The sequence below is a fragment of the Elephas maximus genome, chromosome 3 (genome assembly GCF_024166365.1).
Source record: "Elephas maximus indicus isolate mEleMax1 chromosome 3, mEleMax1 primary haplotype, whole genome shotgun sequence".
NCBI lineage: Eukaryota > Metazoa > Chordata > Mammalia > Proboscidea > Elephantidae > Elephas > Elephas maximus.
Genome location: NC_064821.1, coordinates 8,005,780 through 8,021,652, shown reverse-complemented (window position 1 = coordinate 8,021,652; position 15,873 = coordinate 8,005,780). Strand labels below are relative to the sequence as shown.

At 49.5% G+C, this 15,873-nt stretch overlaps 1 protein-coding gene across 3 annotated transcripts in view; it reads right to left on the bottom strand.

Moving 5' to 3' along the window:
- Nucleotides 1-15,873, bottom strand: part of UHRF1 (ubiquitin like with PHD and ring finger domains 1) — a 46,206-nt gene that overhangs the window by 14,736 nt on the left and 15,597 nt on the right. For all 3 annotated transcript variants that reach the window (XM_049876483.1, XM_049876482.1, XM_049876481.1), the window contains 5 exons: nt 3,977-4,077; nt 3,693-3,879; nt 611-734; nt 411-518; nt 73-177 (listed from right to left, as the gene is read on the bottom strand). In XM_049876483.1, coding sequence (XP_049732440.1) covers nt 73-177; nt 411-518; nt 611-734; nt 3,693-3,879; nt 3,977-4,077 — 625 coding nt within the window. The remainder of the gene's footprint in view (nt 1-72; nt 178-410; nt 519-610; nt 735-3,692; nt 3,880-3,976; nt 4,078-15,873) is intronic.

Below are 15,873 nucleotides of genomic sequence, written 5' to 3'. Positions count from 1 at the left end.
AACACTCCGCACCCCACCTGCGCGTCCGCGTCCCCCTGCCCCGCGCTGCGCCGCCCCCACGCACGCACTCACCACGTCGTCCTCGTAACCTCCTGCCAGGACCAAGGAGTAGGCCCCGTCATTGCTGCGGCCATGGATGCCCGCCACGTGGGGCCGATGGACACCCGACTCGCTGACCTGTGGAACCCCAGGGGACAAATGGCACCCTTGGGAACAGCTGGCGTGGACATACTCAACTCCACCCTCCCTTCCCTGCCTCTGGAGCCTGTAGTCTGAGTTTTACACTCTATGTGCAACGTGCCCCAGTCACTGCATCACGCCTGTTAGGAGAACCTTCCCCCAAGATGGCCCAGCCCCGAGCTGCACCCTGGGAGGAGTTGGCTTTGATGGCAGCCCATCCACACCAGTACCTGGACTCGGAACCGCCACATGGTGCCCACGGGGATGCCTGGGATGGGTCCGTAGTGGTTGGACGGGACAATGGTGCACACCTTCGTGCGGCCCACACATGCCATGCCCTGTCGTTCCAGACACAGAAAGAAAGCACTATGAGCACTTGTGGAAGAGGAGGGCCAACTGGTAGGTCACGGGCAAACAGGCCTCTCCTCACCTTGCCCCAATCCCGCTGCGAGGACGAGGTGGCTGACGCCATCTTTGCTTTCTTCTTGCTCTCTTTCAGCTTCTCTCCTGCCAACACCACCTCGCTGGCATCATTCCGACACTCGGGGCAATACCTGGAACGACTCGGGGGTCACTGGCTGCAGAGCCCTGGAAGCCCCTGCCCTCTGCCCACTGCACTGCTTCACACCCCATGCTGCAGGCACGGCAGCCTCCTTCCGGCCGCAATAGTTCTACACGGTCCTAACAGGGTCACTTGCCACACGTGGCTAGTTACGTTTATTAAAATTAAATAAGACAAAAAAATCCAGTTTCTCAGTTGCACCAGCCACATTTGAAGGACTCAGTGGCCATGTGGGGGCCAGTGGCAAATGTTATCAGACAGCGTAGTTCTAGAACATTCCATCATGGCGAAACATTCTACTGGAGAACAGAATCTGGCTCTCTCCTGCTCAGAATTCAGGGTTCCTCATAACACTGACAGTAAATCCAACTGCCACGCAGGAAAGGCAAGGCGGGGCGCTCCAAGTCAGGGAGCTCCAGGTGGCGAGCTCCAGGCGGGGCGCTCCAGGCGGGGAGCTCCAAGGCAGGGAGCTCCAGGTGTGCCTTCTTGCCATGCAGCTGGGTTTCCCCGCCTCCACAAGGACCGCAGCAGCGCCCCCTCAGAGTCAGGGTGAGGAGCAAACCCGTGAACCCACGCAGGGCCCCTCGTCTAGGGCCTGGTCTTTCCGTAACCTGGACACAACAGCAGCTATCATTACGAGCGCCCAGACGTACTAGCTAGAAGCCCTGCATCTTGGGGAAGGTGAGGACCCAATTCTCGGCGGCTGACCTGCAGGGTCTCCGTTTCCTCCTTGCGTGACTGAGCTTCCTGCTCCATGTGACCCTGAGGCCCATGGAGAACTCAGAAGGTTCTCCTGCCTGGTCTTTCGTCACTGCCCCTTCTGGGTTTATGACATGGCAAGAAGCTTGGTGGGTCTCACCTGAGGTGCTTCTGCCCCCAGGGGACACTTGGCCATGTCTGGGGACATTTGTGGTTGTCACAACTGGGGGGGTGCTATGCCATCGAGTGGCTGGAGGCCAGGGATGCGGCTCAACACCCTACAGTGCACAGGATGGCCCACCCCAGAGAAGGATCCAGCCCCCAGGTCAGCAATGCCAGGGCGGGGAGACCCTACATTAATTATTTGGAAAACAGTTGACCTCTATTCCTAGCTCACACTTAGTATCATGACAAACTCCCACTGGGTGAGATGGTGTAAATCAGGGTGACTGTCATGGATTGAACTGTGTCCCCCCAAAATGCGTGTCAACTTGGCTAGGCCAGGATTCCCAGTATTGTGTGGTTGTCCTCCATTTTGTGATCTGATGTGATTATCCTATGTGTTGTGAATCCTAACCTCTGGGTGTGGTTACTGAGACAAGATTAGGTTATGTTAAGGAAGATTAGGGTGGGATGCAACACCTTCACTCAGCTCACAGCCCTGATCCATGTAAGGGGAGTTTCCCTGGGGTGTGGCCTCCGTCACCTTTCTCTTACAAGAGATGAAAGGAGACAGAAGCAAGCAGAGAGATGGGACTTTGTACCTATCCAATCTGTATGCTGAGCAAATAATCGGAGAAGCTGGACTATATGAAGAAGAACAGGGCATCAGAATTGGAGGAAGACTCATTAACAACCTGTGTTATGCAGATGACACAACCTTGCTTGCTGAAAGTGAAGAGGACTTGAAGCACTTACTGATGAAGATCAAAGACCACAGCCTTCAGTATGGATTACACCTCAACACAAAGAAAACAAAAATCCTCACAACTGGACCAATAAGCAACATCATGACAAATGGGGAAAAGATTGAAGTTGTCAAGGATTTCATTTTACTTAGATCCAGAATCAATGCCCATGGAAGCAGCAGTCAAGAAATCAAACGATACATTGCATTGGGCAAATCTGCTGCAAAAGACCTCTTTAAAGTGTTAAAAAGCAAAGACATCACTTTGAGGACAAAGGTGCGCCTGACCCAAGCCATGGTGTTTTCAACCACCTCATATGCATGCACAAGCTGGACAATGAATAAGGAGGACCAAAGAATTGATGCCTTTCAATTGTGGTGCTGGCAAAGAATACTGAATATACCACGGACTGCCAAAAGAAAGAACAAATCTGTCTTAGAAGTACAGCGAGAATGCTCCTTGGAAGCAAAGATGGCGAGACTACGTCTCACATACTTTGGGTATTTTATTAGGAGGGATCTGTCCCTGGAGAAGGACATCATGCTTGGTAAAGTAGAAAATCAGAGAAAAAGAGGGAGATCCTCGACGAGATGGATTGACACACTGGCTGCAACAATAGCCTCAAGCATAACGACAACTGTGAGGATGGTGCAGGACCAGGCAGTGTTTCGTTCTGTTGTACACAGGGTCGCTAGGAGTCGGAACCGGCTCGATGGCACCTAACAACAACGACAGCCACCAAGCAAGAAGAGCGAGGAGCAGGGCACGTCCTTTAGACCTGGGGTCCCTGTGCTGAGAAGCTCCTAGACCAGGGAAAGAAAGATGACAAGGACTTCCCCTACAGCTGACAGAGAAAGAAAGCCTTCCCTAGAGCTAGCACCCCGATTTCAGACTTCTAGCCTCCTAAGCTGTAAGAGACTAAATTTCTATTAAAGCCGTTCACTTGTTACAGTAGCACTAGGTAACTAAGACAGTGACCCCCCCCGCCAGCTCCTGTGATTTCCCCCCTCTCCTCCCCACCCAGCGTGTGGACTTAAACGTGGGCAGCGTCCTAGGACGTCAGCAGGCCAGATGATTATGGGACATAGTGTCTTGGAGATCAGCGGAAGCCCCTAATCCAGGGGTCTTCACCCAGGTGATTTTGCCCCCCAGGGGACACTGGGCACTGTCTGGGGATATCTGTGGTTGTCATGACTGGGGCGACTGCTACTGGCACTGAGTGCGCAGAGGCCAGTGATGCTGCTCAACACCCTCCAGTGTACAGGCTGGCCCCACCCCAAAGAAGGAGCTGGCCTGGCCCCGCGGGCCACCCTCCTCCTAGCTGCCAGCCCCGCCACGCTCACCACTCGTCCTCGTCGGGGATGCTGCTGAGCGGCGGGCACAGGCAGTAGATGTGGAAGGCCATGTCACACTCATCACACATGATCTGTTTGCCGGGGTCCTGCTTGCCCCCGCACAGGTGGCAGGCGCACACACGGCAGGTCTTGCTCTCATCATCCTTGCAGTGTTTGCAGGAGGGCCCGCTCTTCCCTGTGCACATGAGCAGGCAGGGCCGGGTCAGCCAGGGCCAGTGAGGCAGGAGACCCCGACCCAACCACCGCCCACAGCCCCCGGAGCCAGGACTCACGTCGTATGGGGTTTTCCACCACAGGGCTCCCTTCTCCTGGGCGCTCGATCTTAAAGACTTCGTCCACGAAGATGATGCGGCAGTCGTTGATGGAATCATCCCTGTGTGAGAGGGGCTGTTAGAAGGTTCCGGCTGCCCAGCCCTGTTGGGGCAAGCAGAGGATTCTGCCACCTAGCACTTCTCAAACATTTTGACAGCACTGGTCCTAATTACAAGCTCCCTGGGTGGCTTGCACTCGACTACAAACCAAAAGGTTGGTAGTTCAGTGCCACCTAGCCGAGCCACGAAAGGAAGGCCTGGTAATCTCCTTCCCTAAAGATTACAGCCAAGAAAACCTTATGTGGCAGTTTTACTCTATAACACATGGCGTTGCCGTGAGTCAGGGTCAACTCCATGGCACAACGAGCTTGTTGGTTTTTTTTGAGGGGGAGGAAGGTTCTAGTTATGTCCTAGAAGAGGCTCTGTAGAAAGAAACAACACACACAGCATCAGAATTGTGCTATGGAAACCTGTCTTGGCTCTTAATGTCAGAGGTGGGGTCACAAGGGTCAGTTTATTATAATACTTGATAGAGAACCTAGAAACACATGCATTTTAGTGAGGGCAATGGTGGTTCCGTGGAAGAATTCCTGCCTTCCACGCAGGAGATCCGGGTTCAGTTCCCAGCCAATGCACCTCACGTGCAGCCACCACCCAGCTTGCATGCTGCTAGGATGCTTGAACAGGTTTCAGCAGAACTTCCAGACTCAGATGGACTAGGAAGAAAGGCCGGGCGACCGACTTCCACAACTCAGCAAATGAAAACCCTATGGAGCACAATGGTCCAATCCCATCGTGCATCGGGTCGCCCTACGTCAGGGCTAACTTGACAGCAGCTAGCAATAACAAAACTTTTTCAAGTATCTTAAATTATACAAAACTATAATGTATTCACTAAAAATAAACTTAATTTTAAAAAATTAAGTAAATAAACTTAATTCTATATCCAGCAAAGCTATCCTTCAGAAAGGAAAGGGAAAAAGACATTCCCGGGCAAAGGAAGACTAAACAGATGTGTCGATAGTGGACCTAGCCTTTGAGAGTAACTAAAAAAAAAAAATTTTTTTTTTTTTAATGAAGTGCTTCAAAGGGAAAATTACAAAGGAAAGGAAGAAAAACCCACAGAAAGAGCAGAAATACGGTACGTATGATAGACTACCCTCTCCATGAGCTTTGTAAATCATATGTGATGACTAAAAGTGATGACTGAATCTGCTACCCAGGACAGTGATAAGCGAGGAAAGTAGAAGAGCCTAAAAGGAAGAAAAATTTCTGCACTTCACTCAAAGCGGAAGCACTCTGATACCAAACCATACCAAACCCGTTGCTGTCGAGTCAATTCAGACTCATAGCAACCCTAGCGGACACAGCAGAACTGCCCCATGGGGTTTCCAAGTAGCAGCTGGTGGATTCAGACTGCCAACCTTTTGGTTAGCTGCCGTAACTCTTAACCACCGCGCCACCAGGGCTCCATATATATGTAAACCCATTGCCCTAGAGTCAATTCCAACTCATAGCGACCCTATAGGACAGATCAGAACTGCCTCACAAGGTTTCCAAGGAGAGCCTGGTGGATTCGAACTGCTGCCCTTTTGGGTAGCAGCCAAGCACTTAACCACTGCGCCTGACATAAATGTATAATATTCAGGGAAACCACTAAGAAATCTACAAAGCAATACACTCAAAAATTATATGTCAATACAGAACCCTAGAAGATAATCGTGTATCCCACAGGAAGGCAAGAAAGAGAAGAGGCAGAAACAGAACATAATCAGACTTAAATCTGAACACATCAATAATACCTTAAATGTAAACGGCCTAAGCACTTCAAGTAAAAGGCAAAGACTGGAATAGATTAAAAAAAAAAAAAATGTACAGCCCAACTACAGGAAACTCGATTCACTTCAAAAATCAATAAGTTGGATGTAAAAGAACTGAAACGATATACTACACAAATATTCATTAAAAAAAGAAAACAGGAGTGATACATATATGTGTGCCCATATACATACTGTATACACATGTATATGTATGTACACACACACACACACACACACACACACACACACACACACACACAGAGAACCCTGATGGCACAGTGGTTCAGCCACTCCAGGAGAAAAGGCTGTGCCTTGGAAACCCTGTGGGCCAGTTCTACTCTGTAGGTAAGAGCTGGAAGTCACTCGACGGCAGCGGGTTTTGGTACGTGCGTGTGTGTGTATACACAGGTATATATACACACACGCATAGATATACAAAGGACTCCCCGGGTGGTACGAACGGTTAATGTGTTCGGCTCCTAACCAAGAGATTAGTGGTTTGAGTACACCCAGAAGGGCCCCAGGAGAAAGGCCTGGAGATCTCTTTATAAAAACAAACAACCCAATTAAAAAATGGACAAAAGACCTGAACAGACACCTCACCCAAGAAGATATACAGATGGCAAAGAAACAAATGAAGAGATGCTCAACGTCACAAGTCACTAGGAATCACAAACAATGACACACCACTTCACACCTATGATGATGGCTAAATCCAGAACACTGACAGCAAATGCTGGGGAGGATGCAGAGAACCTGGACCTCCATCCACTGGCGGCCGGAATGTACAATGGTGCAGCCGCTGCGGGAAGCACTTTGGCAGTTTCTGGTAAAACTACCTCGGCGCTTACCTACAACCCAGCAATCGCCCTCCTGGGCATTTACCCCTGAGAAATGAAGACTTACGTTCACACAAAACCCTGAACATAAATGATTATAGCAGCTTTATTTATAACGGCCAAGAGCCGGAGCCAACGCAGATGTCCTTCAGTGGGTGAAAGGTTAATAAACTACAGTCCATCCATACCATGGAATGTTCCGTTGTTAGCCGCCACTGAGTAGCCCCCGACTCCTGGCAACCCTACGTACAAAAGGGATAGACAGTTGTAACCCATAGGGTTTTTCATGGCTGATTTTCAGACGTAGATTTCCAGGCCTTTCTTCCTCATCTCTCTTAGTCTGGAAGTTCCACTGAAACCTGTTCAGCATCTTGGCAACACGTTCACTGACACAGAAGGCGAGAATTCTACCCCGAACCACCACTGTCCTCTACCACCATATACTTACCAGCAATAAAAACGAACTATTGAAAAATTTTATTGATACATGGAACAACTTAGATGAATCTCCGGAGAATTATGCTGAGTAAAAAAAAAGCCAGTCCAAAGATTACACTCTGTCTGAATCTCATTTAAATAACGTTCTTGAGACTACAAAATTATACAGGAAGAGAACAGACTAGTGGTTTGCCTGGGGTCGGGGTCTGGGGTGGGGGGAGCGGAGGTAGGCATGGGGGAATAGGACAGACCCCTCTGGAAATGGAAAGGTTCTGCACTTTTTACTGTATCTGTGTCAATTTTCTGGTTGTGATACTGACTATAGTTTTATAAGATGTTGCCACCGGGGGCAACTGGATAAAGGGTACAGGAGATTTCTCTGTATTATTTCTTAAAACTGCAAGTGAATCTATAATCATCTCCAAATAAAGTTTAATTAAAGCTAACAACCACCACCCATCTGTCGGTGTGTCGTCTGGTGGCTTGTGTTGCTGTGCTGCTGGAAGCTGTGCCACTGATATTTTAAATATGAGCAAGGTCACTTATGGTGGACAGATTTCAGCAGAGCTTCGAGACTAAGACTAGGAAGAAAGGCCTGGGGATCTACTTTCAAAAATTAGCCAATGAAAACCCTATGGAACACAACAGAATATTGTCCTAGAGTGCTGGAAGATGAGCACCCTAGGTTAGAAGGCACTCAAAATACAGAGTGGCTGCAATCACGGACTCAAGCAGACCAACGATCGTGAAGATGGCACAGGACCAGGCAATGTTTCGTTCTGTCGTACATGCTGTCACCACAAGTCAGAGCTGACTCAACAACAACAAAGTGAAAGAACGAGTGAGTCTAACACAGTACCCTGTGGGTTCTTACAACCCAGTGAGTCTGAACGACTACCCCAACGGTGCGCAGCTGAGAACAGAGCCCGGCCACCTCTTCCAGCGTGTCTCTCAGAGAAAGCATCTTGCCTGCATTTTGCAGGCCTGTCTGCTGCCCCGGAAGAGAGCAATCTACTTCTGGAAACCCAGCCACAGAAAACCTTATGGAGCGCAGTTCTGCTCTGACAAACCTGAGTGGCCGAGTCGGGGTTGCCAGTTGGTTACAGAAGAGGCAGCTGAGCTTCCGGTAGGGCAGGGCCCGGCGCCCGCATCAGATTTTCAAATGTTTAAAATAATTGCATCAATCACCCATCTCTAAAACTCCAGTTCCAGAGAACAGTTCTAATTGTCTGCTTCTCTCAGAAAACTGAAGGCTGACAGTCCCCGGAACAGCAGCTGCTCTCAGTGGGACATGCACTGTCCCCACCAGCTCTGCCCAGCCTCCTTGAGCGTCTACACTTGGCACCCTGATCCTGGCCAGCCCTGGCTGTGCAATCGGGGAACCTGAGCCTAGAGAGCCGGAGTGACTCAAAGCCACTCAGTAGTGTCACCAAGTGCAAACTGAGTGTTATGGGTAGAACTGTGTCCCCAAAACATGAATGCTGAAGCTCTCACCCCTGTAGCTGTCAATGTGACCTAGTTTGGAAACAGGGTCTTTACAGATGTTATCACGTAATAGGATGTCATAGTGGAGTAGGGTGGGTCCGAATCCCAGATGACTGGGTGGTGGTGGTGTTGGGTGCTGTGCAGTCGATTCCAACTCATAGTGACCCCACGTGACAGAGCAGAACTGCCCCATAGGGTTTTCTAGGACATAATCTTTCTCCCTTGGAGTGACTGGTTCAAGCCACCACTGTTTGGTTAGCAGCCGAATGCTTAACTGTTGAGTCACCAGGACTCCCCTCTCCTGGGTAAGATGGGCCCTGATCCAATATGACTGGTGCCCTTATGAAAAAGAAGAGATACAGAGACAGACACAGGGAAGGTGGCCATGTGAAGTTGGAGGCAGACTGGAGTGATGTGGCCACAAGCCAAAGAACGCCTGGGGACACCAGAAGCTGGAAGAGACAAGGAGGGACCCTCTCCTAGAGCCTTCAGAGGGAGCCTAGCTCTGCTGACACCTTGATTCTAGACCTCTGGCCTCCAGGGCTGTGAGAAAATAAATGTCTGTTCTTCTGAGCCAGCTGGATTTTGTCTCAGCAGCCCTGAGGAACTAATACACTGAGCCTTTGCCTTCTAACTCCCACACCGGCCCTACCCCGCACTCGGCCTTAAGAGCACAGGTGCCCCCCCAAAACTGCGGCCCTGACGTAGTCTTTAAAGTGGCAACCAAAACTATCCCCTGAAGTCTTCTTAAAACCAAACAACAGTTTAGCTTAACTAGTACAGAATGTCTGCCTTGAGCACTGCGTTCGTTAAAAGAACTATCTAAAGAGATCAAACTGACAACAGCAACTCGAAAGTTTAGACGGGAAGCGTAGGGGGCGGTGAGTTTATGTTAATGGAGGGGGAACAACTTGGAAAAGGAGGGTGAGAATGGCTGCACAATTTGAGGGATGTAATCAGTTGTTGGACTGGTGGATGTTTTCCTCTGTATATTCTCAACAACTTCAAAATATATAATAAATTATTTATGAAAAAAAATACCGACGCCAATGCCTTCAAGGGCCTGGGCTTCTGCGAAGCGGCCCATTTTGCCCTTGCACGTGCTCAGGCGAAGCAGGCGGGTCGGAGACACAGTGTTCAGAGACATTCGGCGTAAATCACTCTTTCGGAAGCAGCTGAGCCTTTCCTTGGCCATCACAATCAAAATCCTGTGGACACACGGCGAGGGTGACCCCACAGGACAAGGAAGAGGAAGGGCCCTCCTCACTTCTATCTCCAGGTTGGTTTTCGGGCCAAACAGCTGGAAGCAAGATCCCAAGTGAGGTTTGGGATTTTTTATTCTGTGTGGTTTTTTTTAAAACAGCTTTGTTGTTGTTGCTAGCTGCTATCGAGCTGGCCCTGACTCACGGCGATCCCGCACACGATGGAAAGAAACACTGCCCCGTCCTGCGCCATCGCCACTATCAGCTGCAGGTCAGACCCTTGAGACCCGTGGGGTTTTCGTGGGCTGCTCTTCTTTGTTGTAGTTATTTTTTTTCTTATTGTACTTTAGATGAAGGTTTATAGAGCAAATTAGTTTCTCATTAAACAATACACACATTGTTTTGTGACACTGGCTGCCAACCCCATGACATGTCAACACTCTCCCTTTTTCGACCTTGGGTTCCTATTACCAGCTTTCCTGTCCCCTCCTGCCTTCTTGTCTTTGCCCTTGGGCTGGTGTGCCCATTTAGTCTCGTTTTGTTTTATGGGCCTGTCCAATCTTTGGCTGAAGGGTGAAACTCAGGAGTGACTGCAATACTAAGTTAAAAGCATGTTAGGGGTCCATACTCTCAGGGTTTTCATGGGCTGATTTTCTGATGTAGATTGCCAGGCCTTTCCTCCTAGTCTAGAGACTGCTGAAACCTGTTCAGCATCATAGCAGCATGCGAGCTTCCAATGACAGGCAGGCGGTAGCTGTACATGAGGTGCCTCGGCCGGGAGTCCAGTTAGGGTCTCAGGTCTCCCACACGAGAGGTGAAAATTCTAGCACTGAACCGGCACTGCCTCTTCGTTAAGGGAGAGGGGAAGGTTAATAACAAGGTTGTCACAAATCAGTTCACACTGTTGCCAGTTCTCTTAGTGACATCCCCTACAGAGCTGATATCTTACAGTAGTGCCCTGGCTTAGAAAATACTTTCATATGTTTATATATCTCTGCTCTCCCACGTGTCTTGAATCTTTTCAGCGCTGAACAATACAGCTAACAGAAGCTTATCAGTCACTATCTATGTATTCAGAATATTCAGAACAGGAGTCTGGCAAACTATGGCCAGTAGGCCAAATGCGGCCCACCACTTGTTTTTGTAAATAAAGTTTTATTGGCATACGCCATTCCCGTTTGTTTACATGCTGTCTCTGGCTGCTTTCACCCTGAAACTAGAGAGTTGAGTGGTTATGCTAGAGACCACCTGGCTGGCAAAGTGGAAAAGATTTACTATCTGACCTTTTAGAGGAAAAGTCTGCCATCCCGATTTAGACGACCTCTGCACTTGTACACAGCTCCCTAGGTGGCACAATTTGGCACTCAGCTGCTGACCAAAAGGTTGGCAGTTCAAATCTACCCAGGGGTATATCGGAAGAAAGGCCTAGTGATCTACTTCCAAAAAATCAGCCACTGAAAACCCTATGGAGCGCAGTTCTACTCTTACACACATGGAGTCACTGTGAGTCAGGATCAGCTTAGTAATCGGTGGGTTAGTTGGTTACACAAGGACCAATGACACACAAAGCAAGCAGAGTACGTCATTAGGCGGTAGGTCCCTAGCAGCCGGGGGGTCCTGATTTCAGGGTCTGCCTCTCTCCGTTCTGATCACTCAGAAGGAGACAGCCCCGCAGATTCCCCGGTGCTGGGGCTCCGGGTGGTAAGCCTCTCAAGGAGAGGTCCTGGACTCTGAGGGTCCTAATTGAGCTGCCGGCATCAGGAGAGGCCTCGGCTGCCTTGGAAGGCATCAGGGACATCACCGCAGCGTGGCCCAAGCTCAGGACCTAGCACCTCCCAGCCACAGCAGCCTTCTCCCTGGCCTCCCTGCTGCCCGTTCCCTGCTAGCAGCCACAGCAATGAGTTTTAATCACAGCTCCGAGCCTGATACTCCCAGTAGCTGGCTGCCCATAACAGAACAAAGACCAATCCCTTACCATGTCCTGTCCACGGTGGTGCTAATGGTGAACGTACCCAGCTGCTAACCAGAGGTTAGAGGTTCAAGTCCACCCAGGGGCACCTCAGAAGGAACGCTTGACAATCTACTTCTGAAAACTCATGCCACTGGAAACCCTGGGGAGCACAGTTCTACCCTGACACGCATGGGGTCACCCAAGGTCAGAGTCAACTCGACAGCAACCGGTAGCAGTCTGCAATCAGCTGCCAGCCCAGAGGTTAGCGGTTCGAACCTACCCAGCAGCACAGCAAAAGATAAGCCCAGAAATCTGCTTCCATTCAGGTGACCGCAAAGAAACCCCTGTGGAGCACAGTTCTACCCTGTAACACACGGGGTCGCCACGAATCGGGAGCCAACTTGACAGCAGCTAACAACAAATTAAGCCCTGACTGTCCGGATGCCTGGCAGCTTCCACGGCCTTGCCTCCTTGCTTCCTCCAGGCACAGCCCTGCCCCAGGCCCTTTGCACTGGCTGTGCTCTGTGCTGGGGACGCTGTTCCCAGACATTTACGCGGCTTACTCTCTCACCTCCTCCTGGTCTCTGTTCTGGTGCTGAGGCTGTCCCTCAGCTTTGCCCACCCAGGCGTCCCAGCACCCTCCCCTGCTCCCTGCGTTTTTTCTTCCTCGCCGCACTCACTACAACCAGGCACTGTGGTGTGTTTGTGTGCTGCCAAGTGGCCTGGCCACCCCACGAGCCAAGGATTTGGTTTTTCCACAGCTGCAACCCCCCTGGTTCTCAGCCAGGGGTAACTGTGCACCCCCAAAACGCTTGGCGATGGGTGGGGATGTTTTTGGTTGACATGACTGGGGAGGGGGGAAGGATCCAGTCCCCGTGTCAGCAGTGAGTGCTGAGGGGGAGGAATCCTGATCACAGCAAACGGGACAGGGAGAGATACTGCCACCTAGAGGTATTCAGCAATGTCTGCGGACATTTTTGTTACAACTGGGTAGTGTTATTGGCATGGAGTGGGTGGAGGCCAGGAATGATGCTCCACACCCTACAGTGCACAGGTCGCCCCCAGCGCAGAAAAGGATCCGGCCCCCGTGTCAGCAGTCCTGAGGTTGAGCAAAATGGCTCTGCTATAGCCTCGTGCCTAGAACAGGCCTGGGCTCACAGCAGACACTCAACGAGGAGCTCCGGTGCTGCAATGGTTAAGCACTAGACTGCTAACCAAAAGGTGGTAGTTCAAACTCCCCCAGTGGCTTTGCAGAAGAAAGGCTTGGCAATCTGCTCTCATAAAGGTGACAGCCTAGAAGACCCTGTGGGGCAGTTCTCCCCATCACGTGGAGTTATTATGAGTTGGAATCCACTCAACAGCAACTAACAACAACAAAAAGCGCTGGATAAATATGTACGCGGATGCCTCTGCCTTCGGGGCTTTGAAGACAACAGAGACCCCTTGGCCCTCATCCCGCGGGGTGAACTCCCTGCCTAGAAGTACACCCTCCACCGACGATTCCCGCGCCCGTCCCTTCCAGGAGCCCAGGCCGACAGAGAAAGGCAAGGGGCCACAGGGCAGCTTGTGCCTGCTCCTGGGACAGGAGGCAGGAAGGTGCAGAGAGGGACGAAGCCTGAGCCGAGCTCTTCCAGAAGGGTAGTGTGGGAGTACAGGGAGCAAGCGCAGGATGAGGGGCACATGAGGTGGATGGCGAAGCTGGCCAGGGAGGCCAGGCCAGCTCTTCCCCGCCGGGGCCCCATCCTGTGAGGCCCAGATTTTAATGGCCAAGGGGTAGAAGATAAGTTTAATGAGCGAAATGACAAAAGCGTGTGTGGACTTTTCCCAGAGCATTGCTCAGGATAGGAAACATATATGTCAGGGAAAAGGAGCAGTCAATGTACCCCTCAGAAAGAATAGAACAACGGAATACTACTCTGCAATAAAAATATAAAGGGAATCGCACCAGTCACCCAACGGCAGACAGGCAGACAGGCTTCAAACACAGTACACTTCCTGAAAAAGTTCAACACAGAGTTACTATGTGACCCAGCAATTCCGCTCCTAGGTACATACCCAAAAGAACTCAAACAGATCCTGTAAACCAGTGTTCATGGCAGCACAATTCACAATCACCACAAGGTGGAAACTACCCAAGCTGAATGGGCAAGCAAAACGTGGTGCCATCCATGCAATGGAACCTTACGCAGCCATGAAGGGAAAGGAAGTCCTGATACATGGCTCGACATGGACGGACCCTGAAAACATCATGCCCGGTGAAATAAGCCAGACACAAAAGGGTAAGTGCTGTACAAGCCCACTTCTATCTGGAATAGGCAAATCCAGAGACCAAAGTTCATTAGTGGTTACCAGTGACAGGGGAGGGAAAAACGAACTCATTGCTTGGGGGCACTGGGCTTCTGTGAAGGGTGATGGAAACATTTGGAAACAGATAATGGTGATGGTTGTACAACATAATGAAAATAATCAATGTCATGAAATTGTACACAAAATATGTTGAAATGGCAAATGTTTACATATATATGTGTGTGTACATACATACTCATAACCATAAAAAAGTAGTTAAAACGGCAAATGTTTTATTATACATAGTTTACCACAATTTAGAAAAAATAAAAACATATATTTTTTCTTAATTGTGGTAAACTATGAATACATATACATGCCAAGTGAAAGAAGCCAGGCTCAAAAGACCACAGAGCATATAATTCCAAGTATGTGAAATTTCTAGAAAAGGCAAATCTACAGAGAGAAAAAGCAGAGTAGGGTTGCGGGGGCGGGGGGGGTAGAAATGGGAAGGAAGAGGAAATGCAGATGGCTGCAGGGAACTTCCGGTGGGGATGGAAGTGCTTTAAATCTGCACCATGATGGTGGTTGTACAACTGTATACATTCACTTCTTGTTCCTGGGTGCTGTCGAGTTGATTTCGACTCATAGTGATCCCAAATGACAGAGCAGAGCTGCCCCAAACGGTTTCCTAGGCTGTAATCTTTATGGGAGCAGATCACCAGGTTAGCAGCCGAGTGCTTAATCGTTGTACCACCAGGGGTCCTTATAGACGTTGACTACAACTCATGCAACAGTGCCCTGAGAATCCGTAGATTGTCATATGTAAACTATATCTCAATAATGCCACTTTGGAAACTATATGTATATGTACTCACGTGCAAAAAAAAAAAGAAGGAAAGGATGCTTGGGAAAGCAGGAAATGAAGGATTATGAAAGCATTTTAGATATGGAAATGGATCAACCATGGAGATATACCATTAATTACAAAATAATGGTATATCTGGTATATATACCATTATTGGTAAACTTTCTGGAAAGGGCCAGAAAGTAAACATTTTCAGCTTCATGAGCAACAGAGTCTCTGTTGTTGACTACTCGACTTTGCCGCTATAGCATCAAACAGCCACACACAATATATAAACAGATGTGCACGGCTATGTGCCAATAAAACTTTATTTACAGAAACAGGCAGGGGGCCAGATCTGACCCCACAGACTGCAGTTTACTGACCCGATAGAGAGTGTACCCTGATTTGTGTTGTCTGTGCACGTATACGCGTATATGTGTACATGTATACATACACATACGTACACATACTAGCTTACACACAGAATATTCCGGGAAGGAAGAAACCGGTAACAGTGATGCCTTCCGAAATCGGAACTGGGTGGCCAGGTGACAAGGAAGTGGGGATAATATTCACTCTGCAATCACTGGTACTTTTGGAATTCTGAATCATCTGAACGTATCACCTATTCGCCAGAATTAAAACAACAAACAAAAGAAGCCTGAACACCCCACCTGCCAGGGCGCCGTCCCTGGGCAGGGGCGTGAGGTGCTCAGATGCATCTTAGGAAGGTGATCACCACCCTGAGCTAATCTTTGAACCTTAAACCCAAACTATCTCCTGAACTCTTCTTAAAACCAGACAAACAACACTTCGGCTTAACTGCTAACGAACGTCTGCCTTGAGCACCGTGCTCTTTTTGGACTAGCTATATGGGATCAGAGTGACAAGGGCAACTGGAAAGGTTAGACAGGAAGTTTAGGGGGCAGTGAGTTTATGTTAATTGGAGGGAACAATTTGGAAAAGGTGAGAATGGTTGCACAACTC